Source organism: Salminus brasiliensis, chromosome 4 (assembly GCF_030463535.1).
Source record: "Salminus brasiliensis chromosome 4, fSalBra1.hap2, whole genome shotgun sequence".
Lineage (NCBI taxonomy): Eukaryota > Metazoa > Chordata > Actinopteri > Characiformes > Bryconidae > Salminus > Salminus brasiliensis.
Genome location: NC_132881.1, coordinates 7,490,126 through 7,511,933, shown reverse-complemented (window position 1 = coordinate 7,511,933; position 21,808 = coordinate 7,490,126). Strand labels below are relative to the sequence as shown.

At 41.8% G+C, this 21,808-nt stretch overlaps 2 protein-coding genes across 5 annotated transcripts in view; one reads left to right on the top strand and one right to left on the bottom strand.

Annotated features, from left to right (window-relative positions):
• Positions 1–21,808, top strand: part of macrod2 (mono-ADP ribosylhydrolase 2) — a 931,382-nt gene that overhangs the window by 162,397 nt on the left and 747,177 nt on the right. The gene's annotated exons all lie outside the window — the stretch shown is intronic.
• Positions 1,323–11,352, bottom strand: flrt3 (fibronectin leucine rich transmembrane 3). Of its 2 annotated transcripts, XM_072677404.1 has the most exons (3): positions 10,954–11,352; positions 4,870–5,591; positions 1,323–3,604 (listed from the first exon to the last, which is right to left on the bottom strand). In XM_072677404.1, exon 3 carries the CDS (start codon positions 3,572–3,574, stop codon positions 1,625–1,627), a length of 1,950 nt encoding a protein of 649 aa, XP_072533505.1. In that variant the 5' UTR covers positions 3,575–3,604; positions 4,870–5,591; positions 10,954–11,352; the 3' UTR covers positions 1,323–1,624. The 2 variants fall into 2 exon arrangements, with proteins under 2 accessions (XP_072533505.1, XP_072533506.1); XM_072677405.1 differs by lacking the exon at positions 10,954–11,352 and having other exon boundaries at positions 4,870–6,172.

The following is a 21,808-nucleotide window of genomic DNA, read 5'->3' as shown; positions in this document are numbered from 1 at the left end:
CTTGAGCTGTAATTAAAGTGCAGTGTGAGTGTGTATGTGCACGCATGTCGGACCCGCATGTACAAGCGCATGTGTGGGCTGCGCAGCCATGCCGGCATGGCACTGTGTGCCTGGCACGGCCTCCGTGCTTCCTGCCCAAATTCATGTAGTGACAGGCAGCCTCAGTAGGGCCCATGTCACCCACCGTATGCTAGATGGTTATTAGACACAACTCTCACTGTGGTCGCCAGGCACATCAACCCAGCACGTCGTTCCGTCGACCTCGTTTAACTTCCCTGCCATACCCACTGATGATTTCCACTTCACCGTAAGCCACGCAAAAAGACAAACAAGCAAACCAACCAACCAACCAACCCCTAATCTTCTTATAAAAATAGATGAAAAGGAAGTGGAGCCCACCTAGTTGATTTTATCCACTTTTATTTTTGCAATATGACCAATAGTTTATCATATTCAAGTGTGTATGAAAAAAGTTAAGTCACTGGTTTATTCTTTTAAAAAGCTAAATACAATAAGCATTGGATCAAGGCACATACAAGACTGGCCAAAGGGCGTATATGCACTTTGGTCTTCAGTTGTAAAGAACAATTACTTTCAGTTGTGGCAACGTAAAAAGTGGCTTGAAATCTGGAGAGGGAGGGGGGGATACAGATAATAATTCTAGTATGGAAAAAAACCACTTTGTATAAAGAAAATGAACCCATGTGTTTTTGACCACATCCTTTTTTTTTGCCCAGCTTATTAGCTCCTTTTCAAGGGCAACACTTACACTCACCACTGGTACACTACTGAGGAATATCACCTATGTGGTTTCACCCAATTGACTGGAACAAGTGAGATTGGCTTGTTGGCCTGTCTCTTCTAGTGTCACTGAGTAGCAACCTCTCATTATCTGTGTGCTTTGTTGGTCCTGTGCTGAACAAGCTTACCCAACTGAGGAACAGCATGCTGGGCTCTGTGCTATGTTGCTATATCTCCCAGGAACAAAAGAAAGTAGTTTATCTCCAGAATCCAAGCATAGCCGAGACTTGCAATGCCTGACAACGCTGGAGAGTTGCCAACTAAGATTCTGAACAAATTCTGGTGGTTCTGCGATACCGCAACACACCTACACCTGTCCATTTTAAGACAAAAAGCTGCTGTCTCCTACCCATTTAATCAGCTGTGCCCTATATCCCCGTTGGCCCGTTTTTTGCCTCTTCTCTTTTTTTAAACTGAGTCACAAAGTGAAAATTATGACCTGTGCTTATTCTACAAGGTTCTCTAAAATCTGATTGTTCAACACAGCAATGAAAACCCACTTTCACAGTTGACAAGTCATATCTCAGTAGAGCACAAAGATTTTAATTGGTCTGAAACCTTAAGCAAAGGATGTACAGTACAAATTACTACAAACCTCTAAAATATAGAATTGCAGTTGTTGACAGCATACACTGACGGCTCAGTGACAGCCTGCAATTGTAGCCTTTTTTTTCTTTTAATAAACTGTCCTTAAATATAAATTATATGGCAAATGTACAGAACATTGCTTTCTCAGTCTTTTCAATCCAGTGTTTTGTAAAAGACCGGCCAGTCCTGAAGTCAGTCATTCATTATAAAATGTCTTTTAAACCTCCCCACACTATCATGAATGGGAGTGGTCTGAATCTGGTATTCCACTGTCTCTGTAGCTTCTGTTGTTGAGGCTATTTTCACTGTGTGGACTCTTGTAAAGGTTTAAACCATTGGGAGGGAAAATTGTGTGTATCACAAACTCTTCCTTGGACACGGGCATGTGATTTATGGGTATCATTTGAAAAGAGGCCTCTCTAATCTCCAAGATGGAGTTGTCCTTCTTTGTCCCGGCCTCAGCGTAGTCATCCTTCCTCCTGCGCCCTTTATTGTATGTGCAATTCCTGGAAAACAAAGAACCATTCCTGTGGACGTACCAGCAAACCAGCGCCAGCATTATGATGGCCAAAAGTGCCACAGCCCCTCCAATGATAGCAGCTAAAGGCAAACTAGAATTTTTGTAAGGCTCCTTCTCTTGCTCCCTGTTCAAGGTTGTTGTGGGGTTGTACGCTTTTAAGGAGCCAGTTTCTGTCTCTATGCAAACGGGCGTCTCGTCTGACAGGTAAATATTGCTGGTCTCCATAGGAACCATGCATATCCGATAGGAGGACTCGGGCTCCAGAGCTGTAAGCAAGTACTCCGTTCTGTCACCTTGTACAATGGTCTCAGTGATGGATCCAAACGCAGGACTGTGGCCCAGCTTCAACCAGCTAAGGCGCAGGGCGGTCATGGGTTGAGAGACCCTCCAGGATATGTGTACTGCGTCTGGACTACTGGATTTGACACTTATAGTGATAATCTTACGACTCGGTGGCGTAGTGCTGCGGTAGTTCTTACCAAAATCTGGACCCTTGATCACCGGTCTTTTAGTCACATACATTGGCCACTGAGGTCGGGAAGGTGGCAGTGTGTTGGAGACTGTGCTGGTCTCATATGTAGGAGAGACCTCTATGTCAGAGCAGTCAAAAAGCTCTGTCGATAGATCCTTGATGGCCATCCCTTTGACCTTATCAGGGCCTTGGCACATGAAGCCACGCACATTGACCTTAGCTGGCAATGAGCGCAGCCAGTCACGCACCCACTTCATTCTGCAGTTGCAGTGCCATGGGTTGTTGCGCAGCAGCAGCTGGGTCAGGTTATCTAGGTCATCAAAGACCCCCATAGGCAGGCTGGTCAATTTGTTGCCTGACAGATCCAGGCGGTACAGCTGTCGCAGGAAAGCAAAGGCACCTGCTGGCACCCGGTCTATGTGGTTGTCCTGGAGCTGTAACTTCTCAAGGCTGCTGCCTGGCAAGTTGGCAGGCGGGGATGTAAGGGAGTTCCGCACCAGTGAGAGCTCAGTCAAGTTGATCAAATTTACAAAGGCCATTTCCCCAATGCCCCTGTTGTTCAGGAGGTTGCCGTCCAGCACCAGGCGTTTCAGGTTTATAAGATCTTGCAGGGATGCCTCAGAAATGGAGGAGATGCGGTTGTCATCGAAGCGAAGCTCCTCGATGGTCATGGGCAGGCCCGCAGGGATGGTGCTCAAGTGATTGCGTGAAAGGAAGAGCAACCTCAAATGGTTGCTGTCCCGGAACGCTCCCTCCTCAATGCTGACAGCTGACACGGAGTTGTCGTCCAGGTGTAATTCCTCAATAAAGGGAATCTGTGCCAGAGACGCATGGGTGATAGTCCTGATGTTGTTCTCCTGCAGGTGGAGTTCTTTGACATTCAGGGGAAGGTTGGTGGGAAACTCATCCAAGTTGTTGCAGTACAGGTAGATTTTTTCCACACTGTTGAGCCTCCGCAGATCAGCAGGGATACCTGCGCTCTTAATTCGGTTGTTCTGCAGGAAGAGAACTGTGGCGTCCTCTGGGATGCCTGAAGGAATGGAAGTCAGCTCTCGGTCATTGCAGTAGATGAAAGTCCCATCACAGCGGCACTGTGATGGACAGGAGGCTGAGGTCACCAGTGGATTGGCAAGGCCCAGGAGAAGCCCGGCTCTGATGAAGAAGACGAAGAAGGACTTGTATTGGCATGCCATTGTTAATGTCCTCTGCTTTGCTTGTCCCCCCTGGAGGAAAAAAGGGAAAATAAATCAAAAGGCGTTCTGAAGGAAAGGCAAAGTCCTTCTGTAAATAATTGCAGTTGTGTTCACGCCGCCTCGAGCACGATTTCATGCTAAATGATACAATTTAAGACAAATATTACACCATTACGGCTGCTGAATTAATAAAAAATGACTATTAAGATTTCCACTGACAGGAACAAATGAAAAACAGTTTGGGTGCTCATGCTTTGAGTATTCATCTTCACTTAAATACGTATGCCTAAATAAAAAAGGGAAAGGGGGAAAAGAGAGAACTATGTACGAGTTTCAAATAACTCTAATTAAAGTGGAAGGATATTCCCAATCAGCCGTGGATGTAGATAAGAAATCCTTAAACCCGCAAGCTCCCCCTGAATGAAATGCCTGTGTGACTGCTTTTATCTTTTGCTGCGTGTAATGCAATAGAAGGCCCTTGCTGTTGTACAAATTTCTGCATGGAGCTAGTACATTTCAATTCTGTCCTTCATAGTAGCAGATTGCCTTGAATGAATGAACTTTGGCCTTGTTCATTAACTGTTGAAAAAGGACATGCCAGATCCAACGTCATTTCTAAAAATGGTGAAACCTCATCCATGTACACATGGGTCACTGTCGTATTCTTAGAAAGAACAAAAATACTGTATCACAAAAAGTGTGCATTTTAAAAACAACATCTATGATAGTTTTTATTGTACCTTGGGCTGTAGTTTGGCTAATAATCTTTAGTGGTGTCCTGTGGCTTGTGAGCTCACTTCAGTGTTTCTAGTGCATTTCCGTCAGTGATATTTTGCAAAGGGGATTTACCACAGTGCAAATTAAAAAAATGTTTTATATGCCTATTTAGGGGATAAGGCTTCGCATCTTTGCACAAAAAAGAGCCTAAGAAAGCATTTTGACAGCCATGAAATGGATGAGTGATGGAGCTTTTGCAGATTACAGCATTAATTAAAATCTAAGACTTTCTGTTTCGGTTAAACTCGTGCATATGTTTGCAGTTTTGAAAACATAACTAAAGGGTTCATGGTTACTTTTGATACATTATCAGAAGCAATAAGAATTCCAAACAGCTAATCTAGTTAATTAGGTGCACAACACAATAAGCAAAAGAATCTCTGGCACAAATACAAATGACTATTTTGCCCCCACATCATGCTTTTTTATGCTTTTTTTAAATTCAATAATCTCTTTTTCTGCACACATTTTACCAGAATTTTAAGTGTTGGCAGCACAGCCATCCATATTTGCCATACCTGATTTAGAAGAGCCAGTAAATCCCCTGCTAGCGTCCAGAAATCCAATGATGCTTTAAGCTCCCCTTTCTTCTCGCTGTCTCAAAATTTTCTCTCCGTGCTGTCAGAGGAGTCTCTTTGGTTATATCCTCACCCGACTGGTATTTGCTGAACTGATCCTTGCTTGTACTGCTGACCTCCTGCCTTGTAGCACAACAGTCCAACAGTTCATGCCATCAAAGGCTTTGCACCAGATAAACCTATGAAGAAAAAAACAGCTCCTCTTCGAGACGACCCTTAATCGTAGCGCTCCAGCACAGGCGTACAATTGGGATTATTAAAAAAAGAAAAAAAGGGAGGGGAAAAAGAGACAGAAGGAAAGTCCAGTGCGTGGAGAATCCTTTTACTCTGCAGAGCCGCGGCTGTGACCCCTAATTAGACCCTATTGTGAGAGTGGAAGACTCCTCTGTGGGAAGGGAACGGCTCCTGTCTATCCTGCGGCAGACTGGACATGGCATCGAAAGCCCAGCCGCCCAGTGCCCTCGCAGTCTGCAAGTAAGGCAGGCTCAAATCCAGGGCGGCTCTGTTCTGAAGCCCAGCCTTACAGTCAGCCCCAAATCGTGCTCCTCCACTCCAGGCAGAGGCATGAATAATGCATCCAGTTCGCTCACCCGTCTCCCGCGCTCCTCCTCGGGAACCTCCTCACACTGCCGGATACTTACTCCCTCTCATGTGTCTTTCTCCTACAAATCAGAGACAGAGAGAGAGGGGGAAATCAGTGTTCAGTCATGTCTACAAGTGCACAAAGGAGAACGTCCTTTTGAAACCATCTGAAAATCGAAATTCACATTGGCTCAGGCCAAGCTATATATACTCTGTGCCAGGCCTGTGACTGACAGCATCCAAAACCAATTGGCTCCTGTCCTTTGAACACAGTTTTCAAGTCATCAACAAGTGCTTGCTATTAACACATTGTTCAAATACAAAAGGTTTAGAAAGAGGTACAAACAGGGACGTATCATTTGTGCCTCAATAAGGCTCTTCTGATTGTGGAAAAATCTCATATTTGAACCGTCTATGATAAGCATGCTCCACAGAAACATCCAAACAAAATCCCTTTGGTTAAAACCTCATGAAGTTCAACGTTTAACAAGCAAAACAACGAGCATTCTTAGTCCTCAAGATCCGCCTGTGCTGCCATGATTGTGTTCACTGACCTGTCAGGCTCTGACCCCAACAGACCCTCCCCTCAATCTTCTCTATGGAGACGGGAGAAAAGAATGCCTTGCAACTGAAAAGCTACAGTGGTGGAGGCCCTGCCACAATGGCAGGGGGGGGGCTGTTCCCTCCTGCTCTACTCAGGTCTCTGTAGTTCTGGTGCTTTGATATTTCAAAGCAGCCAGTGTGGCATTAAAACAACAAGACAAGCTCACAAAAGTGCAGAGGGACTGCACTCAACATGCAATTCTGAAGACACTCCAGACCGCTCTGGCTGGACCACCAGCGCAGGATAAAATGCCCTTGCACTGTTCAAATATGCATATGGCAGATGATTAGGAGCTCATCTTAAGAGTGCTCATGAATATCCAAGCAGGAGCCTCCTCGCCTGTGTCACCTCTGGTGCCCTGATGCAAGTCTCTACCTTATTTCCTCTCCTGCTGCACCTTCTCCTGGCCTACTTCCCACACCGCCACCAGAACCCCACCACCACCTTCACTACCACCACCACCACCACCGCCACCGCTTCCCCAAGCACAGGGGTATAAATAGACCTCTCCCCCTGCCAAGCCAAACGATATGCTACCTCTCAAAACACAATGGCTTGTGCCCTTGCCCGAAACCCTCCCCACCAGCCTTCTCGTGGTAACCTGTGTTCTGCAAAACTCGAGAGAGTACAGCTACAAGCATCCCAGACACTTAGCTGTTGTAGCCAATGACATGGAGAAGATTAGGGAATTGAGAGCCTTGTAACTCAATTTACAGGCCTGGGCTGATGCTGTCTAATAACACCCTGTCCTTTTGTTGTGCCAAAGCACTGGCATGAGCCTAATATTGTATAGATTACAGGGGACTGGAAACAGCAGATGTTTAGACTTGAATTTAGGAAAGACTGGCGGAATAAAGGACTAAGCTTTTGTAGGCAAGTGTGAGAATTAAGATTCACTACTTATAAACCTAATTACTCTTCATATTACATATATATATATATATATATATATATATATATATATATATATATATATATATATATATATTATATGTGGTTTGTCATTTGGTTTGTTCTAAAGAGCAGTAATATTGACCCTGGCAGTAAAAAATGCAAAGAACAAGGACAAGTCAGCACCCCTATTCGTGCTCACTCCCAGGAATTATGATCGTCTTCAAAGTCACTGCATTTCAGAACAGCCAACAGGCGAGACTGGAGCTTATTTTCGGCTGCCTCAGTCCCTCAGTCAAAAGCAGCCAGCGTGGTAATATTCTGGCGCTTGCGGTAATCGTTTAGTGCTCCTTCAGTGAGGTGAGGCCAAACGACTGGCCTGAGGTCGTTCTGACAGTGTGGACAGTGTTTATGGAGCAGTCTGCCCCTTTGTTGGGTGCAGTTACTAGGAAAAATACATAGGCAGCTTGCAGAGAGTTTACAGGAGTGCAGGAAAGGTTGAGGCAGTGACTATGCGGCTCTGTTTCTCAGCACTCTCTTAACCAGGCAGTGCCTGCTGAGTTGATGGGGTGCGCTAACACTAAACATTTCTGCGCCTGAATTAGATGGCCGAGCGCTCCAAGCTCAGTGGGTTTCACCCTAAGTAGCCTTGCTGTATTGTTCATTACAAGGCAAGCATGAGGGCTCAGAAATCCGCTGTGAAAGGGTGCCGAAAAGAAAACAACCCACTGCCCCACGCTGGTCTTTTTTTTGCGTTATATCTTCTCTCGCCGTGTCTTATACGTTTTTTTTATGTGGTTGAACTTCTCCGAAACCTTATAAAAAATCCCCCCCCTTTTAGGAGAGGGAATGGTGCGTAGAAACCTTAGTGATAGACACTTCTCCCTATCGTTCTAATAGGCTGCCTTTTCCTTGGCCAGATCTGCTTCTGCTCTACTGCTCTTCACAAGTGATGTTAAATTGAGCATCGTGTTTAAAAAATAAATAAATAAATAAATAAATAAATAAATAAAAAACACCACTACCTTTTTTTTCCCTGCAAATAGTATGAGTAGAGAGCTCAATACCAGTTAGTGTTAGCAACACTGAGCCCACTATGGGTTCAATTATTCATTTAATAACTTTCAGTCTTAAATCCTATCAAAAGCAGCCAGAGTGGTCTTCACTGTGAGCTCATTTTCATACTGTTGTGAAGTCTATGCTGCATTTAAGCGCTAAAAGCTTTGCTGATTGGTGCAAGACATGTAACATAACCATCATCCTCAAAAATAATACATTTGTAACCAAAAACCAAAACATTTATCAGTAATCTTTGAGGTTATTGTTGATTATTTTACATTTCGAGTCATGTTGAGGGGCCTGCATTTACCATGTCTTCTTAGTACCCTAGCAGTCAGGAAAAGGCTTAGATAACATGATGTAAGATGCGTTTCATTTTGAGGTTATAATCTGGGCCTACAGTTTGCCACATTTACTTAGAAACTCTGTACTTTATTTGCCTGTCGGGCTGAGATTAAGAAAATACGCTTCTTTTTCAGTGGATAATGGATTCTGAACCGCAGGCGAGCTTTAAACCAATCGCCTCCCTTTGTCATATTGTCTCCTATATCTAAGTCCAGGTCAAGGCCAACGTCTAGCATTCTGAGAGGCGTATTATATATTTTTTATCTATACACTTGGAAATTAGACTCACGGTTTTAAACGCGGCTTAACTGCTCATTTAGGAGCAGACTGGGGATAATTTGGAAGCCCCAGGTTTGTCTCAGGCGTTGGGAGAAGAGTCTGGAGGAGACGGGGGGTCTCTTTCCTTTTGTAAACCGCTGAAAAGGAGAAAGCGGTCCAGTGGCAGCTGCGCTGCTTTTCCCCACTTGGGGGTGGTAGGCTCGCCTGCATCAGGCCTGTGTGTGCCTCTCTCTTTCTCTTGCTCTCACACACATACACATACACACTCACTGAGCTGGTGCTTTAATTACCACATGCGCACCCCCTGCCAGGGTACAGAGGATAGCTGCCACTGGACAAGGGCAGCAAGGCTTGGGTTGATTTACTACACTGTACGTTTCTTGTTTCCCCCCTCCGACGGGGGCAAACTGCTTCTCGTAATTACACAAGGCCTATTTTGAGGGGCGCGCTTCAGAAATGCGCTTCTCACGAGTCCAGATTGTGGACAGTCGCAGATGTAAACAGTACACTTCTCAAAAGGTTTCCTGGCCTGAGACAGAGGTCAGCTACTAGCGTGAGTGTGCTGGAAATTGTGTTGGTCTGCGGCACAAAAGGGCGACAGATAGGCTTCTCCGGGGGCCCCTTTTAAAAAACATGACCACTTCACGCCGCGCGCGGTGAATGCCACGGGCCGCTGTGTTTTCAGCCTCCAGCCTGTGGGGCAACAAAAGAGAACAAAACTGGCCGTATGGCTTCCTCACACTCGTCCAGCACTGTATGAATTCTCCAGGAGTGGCGTATTCGACTGTGGAGATGGGTTTCTTGTCAGACTGGCCTGCTTAAATGGCATTTGTTGACTTTTTGAAGCTCAGCCTTTTTGATGCTGCTGTTTAAAGGACTCTGGGGTATGGGGGGTATGGGGGGGGTCTCAATTCTCAATTCACTAGCTATAACCTACACCAAATAACTCAGTAGCTGTGTAAAGGTGGGGTTGATATGCTGAGGATGAGCAGGCGATAGGGAGACGTTGTTGTTGTTGTTGTTGTTGTTGATGAATCCTCTCAGTGTGGTTTATCTGCTCTAAGCTCGCCCCCCTACTGCTCCAGGCTTGTCCAAACCGCAAAGCTGTTAGCTAGCTAGCTAATTTCACACTGGACCACCACTTCTTTGACATACCCCCGAGTGAAAATACCCCGAAAAAGAAGACGACGACGTTACGAATCCCTCAACTTCGGCGACGGACCAACTCGCCCTGCTCGACTCGACTCGGCTCGGCTCGGCTCGGCTCGACTCGACTCGACTCGGCTCGACTCGACTCGTCTAGCCTCGCCACGTTGAAAAACACGAAAAACACGAGCAGAAAAGAAAGTTCGTATATTTAGAGAGGGATATTATCGTATTTAGGTCTTATTAGGCATTTCGTGGCTAAGCTGGACAGCGCTAGTCCGACCTGACCGGCGTCGTCGACCTGTGCGATTAACGGGTAACGGGTAACGGTCATCGCTCGCGCTGTTCACCACTCGCATTCAAACAGCGCCTATGGAGCCTCGCGCTCTCGCTCTCGCTCTCGCTCTCTGTCCGCGCGCGGTGCTAAACCTGCTCTACCTGCTCTGGCTACCTACTGTAGTTACCTACAGCCCACATGCAAACAAGCTCCAGCAGCAACACCAGTAACTGAGCTAGTTTGATATTTTAGGGGGGAAATCCAGTCCTGCTGTTTGTCAGACGCTCTGTCACCGCGCTGAGAGCAAACACGTAAGTTAGCTAGACTCATTAGACATAAGCAGAGCCGCCCGCAGAGCTAGATAGACAGATAGCTAACCTGGGGAGACGGATAGCTAGTGCTAGCTGTAGTGATGATGATAATAATAATAATAATAATAATTTTAGCTAGCTAATACTCTCAAACCTTATTTAGCTACTTAGATAATAAGACAGGACGTGAAATGTCTCCCAGTGACAGCAGTATAATGCATTTGAGATGGGAAGAAAAGCCGAAAAAAAGACTAAAACTGGCAAAAACGCCGAAAAAAAGTATTTTCAAGCTGAAATGCTGCGATTTAAGGGGATTAAGTTGCGGATTGTAAGTGTGTGTGTGTGTGGGGGGGGGGGGGGGGGGGGCGCAGTGTCTGTCCCTGCCATTGGGGATGGATGCTCACCGTCGAAGATTTCTGCAGTGATCTGGTGGAGCTGGTTGTATTTGTTGCTTTTTTTTATTATTATAAATTTTTTTTTTAGAAATAACGTGAAAAAATAACGATAGTGCAAAAAAAAAACACACTTACCTCTGATTCATTTATTAAAAAAAAAAAAAAAAAAAAAAAAAGAAAGAAACGAAAGAAATATCCTCAAAAAGAGAGAGAGAGAGAGCCAGCCCGTCAGCCCGCAGTATGTCAGTATTAATCCACCACGGCGTTAGAAAATGCCTCCAAGTCCGAAACAACAACAGCAACAAAATCACAGAAAGCCCAGAAAGTCTCAGCAGCAGCAGCAGCAGCAGCAGCAGCAGAAGGAGCTGCGGTGTGTGTCACTGTCTCCGCACATGTATTCACACACAAGCGCGCGAGCACATACACACACGCACGCACGCACGCACTCGCGCACACGCACGCACACTCTCTCACACTCCTTGGCAAAAAAGGGAGATAAAGGCTTGAGAGGATTCTTCTGCAGGTCTGCCCGGCTGCCTGGAGCTCACTATAAGTGTGAAGTTGCATCTGCCTCCAGCCCTGCCTCAACCCCGCGCTGACGTCACCCAGGGGGCGGGTCCCTGTGCTTTCCTCTCGGCCCCTCCCCTTTTTGTCGCGCCCCCCCGTCCCCCTCTTAGCTGAGATTCATGATTAGCGCGAGGCGGCCACTAGGGGGCGTACGAGCCAGCGAGATGGCCGAAGGTGGACCGCCCTAAAGAGCTCTGTCTGGAGTGGGCACTTCTTGTGTGGGTGCAGTGAGGGAACATCGCTCTAATCAGGTGTGTGTGTGTGTGTGTGTGTGTGTGTGTGTGTGTGTGTGTGTGTGTGTGTGTGTGTGTGTGTGCCTCAGGACAAAAACTGCCCACTCTTTCGATGGGAAAAAACAGGGCTGGTATGGATCAGCAACATGGATCTGAACCCAACAGCACACTAAAATAGACATTTGGTGTGGATCCCCATTCCCACCAGTTCTGTGTTTTAGTTTTCTGAGTGTCAAAATTTGGATTTAACGTAGTATTTCAAAACAATCACTTCCTGTTACCGTGACCTATAATCTGAGTTCTCAAAGTAGTGTCTGAACACTCTCGCCATTTTAAATTCACTGTAATTGTGCTTTTTACCTCACTAGCACTGGTCTAGTCTGACCAATCTGACAGTAATCACTCTCTCTGTGTTTATTACTGTTTATTACTCATATACAACAACGTCTATAGAGCTTAAAGATCTATATTACTCATATACAACAACGTCTATAGAGCTTAAAGATCTATATTACTCATATACAACAACGTCTATAGAGCTTAAAGATCTATATTACTCATATACAACAACGTCTATAGAGCTTAAAGATCTATATTACTCATATACAACAACGTCTATAGAGCTTAAAGATCTATATTACTCATATACAACAACGCCTATAGAGCTTAAAGATCTATATTACTCATATACAACAACGTCTATAGAGCTTAAAGATCTATATTACTCATATACAACAACGCCTATAGAGCTTAAAGATCTATATTACTCATATACAACAACGTCTATAGAGCTTAAAGATCTATATTACTCATATACAACAACGTCTATAGAGCTTAAAGATCTATATTACTCATATACAACAACGTCTATAGAGCTTAAAGATCTATATTACTCATATACAACAACGTCTATAGAGCTTAAAGATCTATATTACTCATATACAACAACGTCTATAGAGCTTAAAGATCTATATTACTCATATACAACAACGCCTATAGAGCTTAAAGATCTATATTACTCATATACAACAACGTCTATAGAGCTTAAAGATCTATATTACTCATATACAACAACGTCTATAGAGCTTAAAGATCTATATTACTCATATACAACAACGTCTATAGAGCTTAAAGATCTATATTACTCATATACAACAACGCCTATAGAGCTTAAAGATCTATATTACTCATATACAACAACGTCTATAGAGCTTAAAGATCTATATTACTCATATACAACAACGCCTATAGAGCTTAAAGATCTATATTACTCATATACAACAACGTCTATAGAGCTTAAAGATCTATATTACTCATATACAACAACGCCTATAGAGCTTAAAGATCTATATTACTCATATACAACTACGCCTATAGAGCTTAAAGATCTATATTACTCATATACAACAACGTCTATAGAGCTTAAAGATCTATATTACTCATATACAGCAACGCCTATAGAGCTTAAAGATCTATATTACTCATATACTACAACGTCTATAGAGCTTAAAGATCTATATTACTCATATACAGCAACGTCTATAGAGCTTAAAGATCTATATTACTCATATACAACAACGTCTATAGAGCTTAAAGATCTATATTACTCATATACAGCAACGCCTATAGAGCTTAAAGATCTATATTACTCATATACTACAACGTCTATAGAGCTTAAAGATCTATATTACTCATATACAACAACGTCTATAGAGCTTAAAGATCTATATTACTCATATACAACAACGCCTATAGAGCTTAAAGATCTATATTACTCATATACAACAACGTCTATAGAGCTTAAAGATCTATATTACTCATATACAACAACGTCTATAGAGCTTAAAGATCTATATTACTCATATACAACAACGTCTATAGAGCTTAAAGATCTATATTACTCATACAACAACGTCTATAGAGCTTAAAGATCTATATTACTCATATACAACAACGTCTATAGAGCTTAAAGATCTATATTACTCATATACAACAACGTCTATAGAGCTTAAAGATCTATATTACTCATACAACAACGTCTATAGAGCTTAAAGATCTATATTACTCATATACAACAACGCCTATAGAGCTTAAAGATCTATATTACTCATATACTACAACGTCTATAGAGCTTAAAGATCTATATTACTCATATACAACAACGCCTATAGAGCTTAAAGATCTATATTACTCATATACAACAACGTCTATAGAGCTTAAAGATCTATATTACTCATATACAACAACGCCTATAGAGCTTAAAGATCTATATTACTCATATACAACAACGCCTATAGAGCTTAAAGATCTATATTACTCATATACAACAACGCCTATAGAGCTTAAAGATCTATATTACTCATATACAACAACGCCTATAGAGCTTAAAGATCTATATTACTCATATACAACAACGTCTATAGAGCTTAAAGATCTATATTACTCATATACAACAACGTCTGTAGAGCTTAAAGATCTATATTACTCATATACAACAACGCCTATAGAGCTTAAAGATCTATATTACTCATATACAACAACGCCTGTAGAGCTTAAAGATCTATATTACTCATATACAACAACGTCTGTAGAGCTTAAAGATCTATATTACTCATATACAACAACGTCTATAGAGCTTAAAGATCTATATTACTCATACGCAACAACGTCTGTAGACTTGACAGACAAAATCTGTAGGCCTTAAAGACATCTGTAGACTTTGGAGATCATTTTGACTCATACGCAACAGTGTCTGTAGACATTAAAGACCTTCAATACTCATACACAGTGTCAATAGACCTTACAGACCTTTAATCATACACAACAATGTCTATAAACCTTTATTACTCTTACACAGACTAGAGTCTATACAGTCTATAGACCTTTTAGACCATTTTGACTGATGCAAAACATCTGGAGACCTTAAAGACCTACAAAACGCATACTCTGTCTATAGATCTACACTTAATCATACACAGCAGTGTCTGTAGACCTTCTAGACCATTTGTACTGATACACAACAGTGTCTGTAGACCTTCTAGGCCATTTGTACTGATACACAACAGTGTCTGTAGACCTTCTAGACCATTTTAACTCAAACACAACAGTGTCTGTAGACCTTCTAGACCATTTGTACTGATACACAACAGTGTCTGTAGACCTTCTAGACCATTTGTACTGATACAACAGTGTCTGTAGACCTTCTAGACCATTTGTACTGATACACAACAGTGTCTGTAGACATTCTAGACCATTTTAACTCAAACACAGCAGTGTCTGTAGACCTTCTAGACCATTTGTACTGATACACAACAGTGTCTGTAGACCTTCTAGGCCATTTGTACTGATACACAACAGTGTCTGTAGACCTTCTAGGCCATTTGTACTGATACACAACAGTGTCTGTAGACCTTCTAGGCCATTTGTACTGATACACACCAGTGTCTGTAGACCTTCTAGACCATTTTTACTCAAACACAACAGTGTCTGTAGACCTTCTAGACCATTTGTACTCACACACAACAGTGTCTGTAGACCTAAAAGACCTTTATTGCTCATACACAATGTTTATAGACCTTATAGAACATTTTACTCATATATATCTATAGACATAATATACCTTTATTACCCATAAACAACATCTGTAGACCTTATAGAACTTTTTTTTTACTTATATACAACCATGTTTGTAGACATTACTGACATTTTATACACATTTAAAACAACATCTTTAGAGCTTATAGACCTTTATTACACATATACAACGTCTATAGACTTTTAAGACCTGCTTTACTTATCATATACAACAGTGTCTGTAGGAGCCTCTTTGTGCTATGGTAGACCTAGTCTGCAAATCACACAATACAGCTAATGACACCACCTTATTGTTGTTATTTCAACGAAAGTCCAGTCCAGTGTAGTTATTAGTCAGACACTCTATCACATATAACCTTTTTCTTTGGGGTTTTAATTACTTGGTGTGTTACTTTGCTCTTTTATTATTTATCTTACTATTGGCATTCTTATTTTTTTAACATTTTGACCTAGCATTTTGACATAATGGCGTACTATGCTGAAATAATGAGTTATTAACTTTCAGGTAATTAAGTACTTGTTTCAGGGTAATAAGTTAATGTTTTGAAAACCTTTTACCCTTTGTAACCTGGAAGAGCTGAATTTCTGTTTTCATTTTATTTATTTTTCTTGTTTTAGATCAAAGTTTTTTTTGTTGCTAAGGTTATAGCCAGGCTTAGTGAAATATTTAGAACACATGTATTGCGTATATATATATATATATATATATATATATATATATATATATATATATATATATATTGTTCTATAAATATTGGACTATATGTAGTTTGTTACATATTGTCACTGTCTCACAAAAGCCTCATATCTCCAAAATGGCAGCTTTATCGGAGGAGGAAAAATCTCATCTTTTAGTGGAAGTCCATGTAAAAATATTTTATTCCAGGTCATACCTATTGGTCCATTCATCATGAAATTTTGACTCAATGGAAGTAACAGCTGGCACAGAAAGCTAACATTGAATTTTTTTGTGAAACAGTCATGATAAATATTTTGCATTATGTATAGGTAGGTACATATATACAGCATAATACATATGGCACGTATTGGTATGACCTCATGTTCTGCCATTGTGTAAAGACAAGTGTGTGTTTGCGAGTGAAAGAGAAAAAGTGAGAGGGCTGGGGGAGATAATCACATGTGGTTAATGAGAGCATGTGTGTCAGTGTGAACAAGAGTGAAATGCACTGTTATTTTCTGCGTGTGTGTGTGTGTGTGTGTGTGTGTGTGTGAGAGAGAGAGCTGTAAATTAACCTCTTAGTTTCAAGCATGCTGTGAATGTTTCTGTTCAGGAGGCAGGCATCTTGTCAGCTTTACGGCGCTCCTCAAGTATCAAATTGAGTCCAGATGGAAAGTTTGTGTTATCTTCACTTTGGCGCACACACACACACACGACTCAGACTCAAACACACACTGTGCCGCTACCCTTACAGATGGCTTGCGAAGACCCGTGCTCCTGGCTGCTCTAACCTGACCTGATCCGGGCGAATTGCACGCTAGGGTAAATGCAGTGCAACCGGCTAATTAGCGTTGTTCAAAATTCATTTAGAGAAGAAAGCTTGGAGTCATAATGCTGATGCCCATATTGCTTTGTCATCTCATTAGCTGCCTTGATGAAAAGCAGACACTTCTACTCAAGTGCTCAATCACATAATGATTATTTTCTTTTTGCCTCATGCAGCGTCCTTTGATATTCTATATCCTCATCTTACAAGTAGCCTCCGACAGGGCAGGTCTGGACTCAGACTCAGTCTGCTTTAGCTATTACAACAAGTCTTAATGGACCAGGCTGTCTTCTAGAAGACATGAAGATGTATCCACAGAGGAGCTTCCATGTCCTGATGTGAAACAGCATGCTGATGCTTTTGCCTGGCTATGTTAACTAAGTCCTTCTGTAGGGCAGCTTGGTCTTCACCTCCAATGCTTTGTGCATCAATGAATTGGCGCCGGTCTTCTGAATGGGAATCTATAGGCCTACTTTGTCCAAGCTTAATACACATCCTGCATACTGGAGGTACCTAGGGCTTTGGATTGATTCACTTTTGTCCTTTTCTTGAGGGTGTTTGTTTACTAAAATGGCTGTCGAGTTAAGCCCTGAACATCTGCCAGAAACACACTTGGGACAAAGTGGCCCACTTCTCTTTTATGCTTTTGTGTTTTGCCGGTTGCCCTGAAGTGTCTTTGCCCTTAAATTCAGAGTCAATGAATGACCTACACTACTGCTCGCATGTTTTTTCGATAATAGAAAAACATGTAAACACACTGTAAGCAGGTACAGATGCAAAATGATTAAAAAATGCTGCTAGTGCTCTACAGACTCTCCAATCATTAGCAGAAAGTTGCAAAAAGAAAGGTGTCCAGATTAGTATGCGGCGCTGTAGATGGTTCCAAAATAAATGAGAAAGCAGTATAGCATTGGGAATGATGTTATTCCAAAGTTCAAATAACTAAAATACATTAAAAATTATGCCTTTATTTTGATAAAGGAACTTTATCTAAATCTTTACTCAGGTAAAACCGTACTTCGGACAAATATGGAGCCAGCAAGGACATGCAAAGTCAGTGATGTGAAGCACCAAGTGCTGTTTGAGGACCAATATCATTCCCTTGTAGGCAATTTTCAGCTTGCAACATGTGAGTGAATATAAGAGTGAGTTCCAGGAGGTGCTGTACATCTACTAATGGATGACTGATGGGTGATACCAGTTGTAACACAAAGATTAGTTAGCATCAGTTGGATGTTTTAATAAGAGTGATCCTTTAAAATGCCCAGATTAGTGAGTGAGAAAAGGAAGAAGAAAATCTGACAGCTACTCAGATCTGTAAAGAATGCTTTGAGGGTCTAAATGAAAATGTAAATGTATTCAGTTTCACACACAAAAAGCTGTTTTCCTATTTTGGCACAATTTGTACCTGGTTGTTGTTCTTTACATTGTGTCAGAATTGATAAATTGACCAGTAGAAATGTCCCAAGATGACTTTCTCTTGTAAAGGTCCCATTTTGGACATACAAAGTTTTGGTCCAACAGCAACAATATGCAGACTGCTCATTTGCAAAGCATCATTACCTCAAGATGAATGCTTTCACAAGAAATGGCTGTAAACAGACTAATTCAAAGCAGCTCCAATGCTGTCTGGTTTCCATTATTTAAATCTCTGAATTATTACTGGATTAAAAAAAACGAATAGCTTTTATATGAAAACGAATTCCAAAGAGTTCACAGTCAGAACTAGCAAAAATAAAGCCACTTTTAAACATGCTTTAGCTTGCTTTTGCGTAACATGTGCTTTCTTGAGCAATTGGCAAGTAAGGCGGATTTTGAAGTGTGTGGCAAGTGACAGCAGCTCCAGGCATCATACTTTCGAGGCCAGAGGTGGAATATCACGGAACACTTAGAGGTGGCGAGAGGTCACCGCTGGACGTTACGGGCAATTCCCGTTCCCATGACTCTGGCCCTCGCGTTCGACCCTTTTCCTCCAGCTTTCTTTACCAAATCTAAGCTGACTCTGTCTGTCAGCAGCCTCTGATTGACTCTCAATCTTACAAAGGGCCCCAGAGGAAAAGCCAGGCTGGGTCCAGTTACCTCCGCCTCAGTAGTTGGTGGGGGAAGGAAATGTGCGGGCCGGATCATCTGCTGTTTCTCCTTCTCGTCTTTCCCAAAGATGCAATTTACTTTATCTGGCCCATCTCTGTGTGTTTTGACAACAGACACGGCTTTGAGGGAACTGCCTCCGTCTTCTGTCGTGTGTTAGGAGTGGGAAAGAGAAGAGCTAAGTTCGTTAAAGCACTTAATTCAGTTAAGTGTTCAAGGGCTTGAAGAACAGGCTCTGAAGGGGCAGATGGAAGAGGAATAAACATCGTCTGCATTGCAAGACGTCCATGCTACATTCCTGAGTGACCAGCTAAGGGATTTGCTCTAATTTGGGGTTTGTTAGAAGTTAGCGTTGCCCCTTGTATCTCAGTTGCTCATCTTAAATGAGAAACCCCCTTAATTAAATGGTCACTCCGGGTCGGTTGGTGCGAAATGCTTGGTTCTACCTAAACATGTCTAGTCTATGACGTAAAAGCCTGTACATTGTAGCTTATTGTAAGATGTTGCCATCATTAATACACATATACCAGCAGTTGTGTGGGCGTAGCATAGTGGCTAACAACACCACCTTCCGAGTGACGGACTGAGGTTTGTTATTTTGGCCAGTAGAGCACACCATGCTACATTAATAAGAGTCCTTGGGCAAGACTCCTAATGCTGCATTCACCTTCTTCTTACACAAGTATGTGAATGTAGCGTTAGGAGTCCTGCTCAAAACTCTCAACCCTTATTGGTGTAGGATGGTGCGGTTGCCAGGCTACACCTAGATACGAGCATCAGCTAGAAACATTTTTGGATGGCAAATAAAATGCTTTTGTACACATTATGATTCCTGGTTCCTGTTACCATCACTGTATCTTTTTCTACAGTTAACCATTGTGCACCGACCCATTTTCAAGGACTTTGTTTCCATCTCAGTCACTGAATCACTGAATCATTCAGCTACCAGGAATTCTTCTGTAGGTAGTAGACAAAACTAAGTACAATGAGGATGAAGAAGTAAAGTACTGAATAATGGAATAGAACAGAAAAAAGCACAGTACCCTGATTCCTGTCTCAATAATACATGCTGTAAGAAAATAATGCCCCTGCGACAGTTCTTTTCTTCTTCCAGTCAAATCTGATATTTGTTGTTTGTGCAACATCTGCCAACCTGTCACCACAGGTGTCATGGCAGAAAACATTGCACACGAGAGCATTATGTCTCCAAACATCTGAAGAGCAACATTTTCGACTAATAAGATGATTCAGAGGGAAAAATCAGATGGAAGACATATGCTAGCCTGTGCATGTGTCTGGTGCTTTGCCTAACACAAGCTAATTAGAACATGCTGAATCTGTTGGTGAAATAAAGTGGAACCTAGTGTAACGTAGCAGTGTGTTGGAGACTGTTCTTTCAGTCTACACACACACACACACACACATGCACACTTACCCATCAGGCCACACAGCAGCACTTTAAAGGTGCTTCAGGGCAGGCGGCGTGGCAATATGTTATTGGGATTGCGATAAATGATGCCTTCAACAATACAGTAACTGTATAAACGGTATAACAAGTAGTTGGTTGTATGTAAACTTTACTTAAATAGTGCAAATACAGAGTTGGATGTAGTAAAAAGGCATGATTTAGGTTGATCAGTTTCAGAAGATTATTGAATTGTGGGTTTAAGTCACAGAATTTGCTCTTGTATTATTGGAACCTCCCTCTTCATAGACATAACTCATAGTAGGAGCTATCCAGGCTGAAGTGTGGTCTCCACACGATGGGGTTAGTTTAAACAAGTGTTACCTCTAAGCCATCCAAAATTAGAGAAGTCTGTATTACCCTCATATAAATTCTGAAAAATATCATATAAATGTCATAAATAAAATACATCTCTTTTTTATTGTGCTGATATTTGGGGACACAGCCTCCTGATTTTCTCATGAACAGTATGTTTATAATTTCCGTTTTATCAGAGCACTGTAGGCTGCTTATATAAATCTATCAGTCTTGCTCTTAAACGATACACATATCTCATGGCCTTAGGTTAAAGATGGTTGCACAACTTTTCAGGGACCCACTGACCGTTTGACTAGAGAAGTCACCAAACCACATTTCGCAGCATCCTGTGGCACTGGCACTAAATCAAAAGTGCCTTTAGATCAAATCAGCAGCCATTGAGTTGTTATTGGGATTGAGCCACTGTTGAGCCAATGCTTCTTCACACCCTTATTAAGCTGCTGCCATTACTTACCTCACGTCTATTTTATGCCTGTGGCCAAATCTAAAATGAGTACAGCTGGTCTCTGCACTGCCTCGCTAGATTTATTAGTAGAATTGTTTTTCTTGGTATTATTGAATGGATCTGTCCATCCGGTGCTCGTATCTGATTAAATGCAGACAGGCCTGTGGATTGTGTGTGTAAGAGTTAGGCTATATATATATGTGTGTGTGTATGTGTGTATGTGTGTATATATATATATATATATATATATAATATATATATATATATATATATATATATATATATTTATATATATACAGTGCTGTGCAAAAGCCAGAGCCCTTGACATCAATTCAACTTTAATGACATTATATAATATATATATATATATATATATATATATATATATATATATATAATGACAAAATACAGGGATGTGCAGTGCAATGAAACACTGTTAGGCTTTGATGCAGAATCGGTAGGACATGATACAATAGTGCAAGGACAACAGACAAAACATGAGACGGGGTGCATAGAAAATAAGTACAAAGGCAATAAACAGGAAGTTCAGGGGCGTATGCTGAGGTAGAGCAGTTTGTAAACAAGTGTACAATGCAGGAATAAATATCCCCAGAATCCCCAGCTCATGTACAGGAGTTCCAGAGCTATAAACATACAGTCCATGAGCTCGTGGACTTCAGTGTGGAAACATACTTCATTTCCAGTCGATTGTTGACATTTTCTGGTAGCAAGTAATCCCAAACGCATTGAGTGATGTTGACGTCTGGACTCTGGG

What these genes read in the sequence shown, in the direction of transcription:
- flrt3 (XM_072677404.1), bottom strand. Translation starts at nt 3,574, where the DNA reads ATGGCATGCCAATACAAGTCCTTCTTCGTCTTCTTCATCAGAGCCGGG.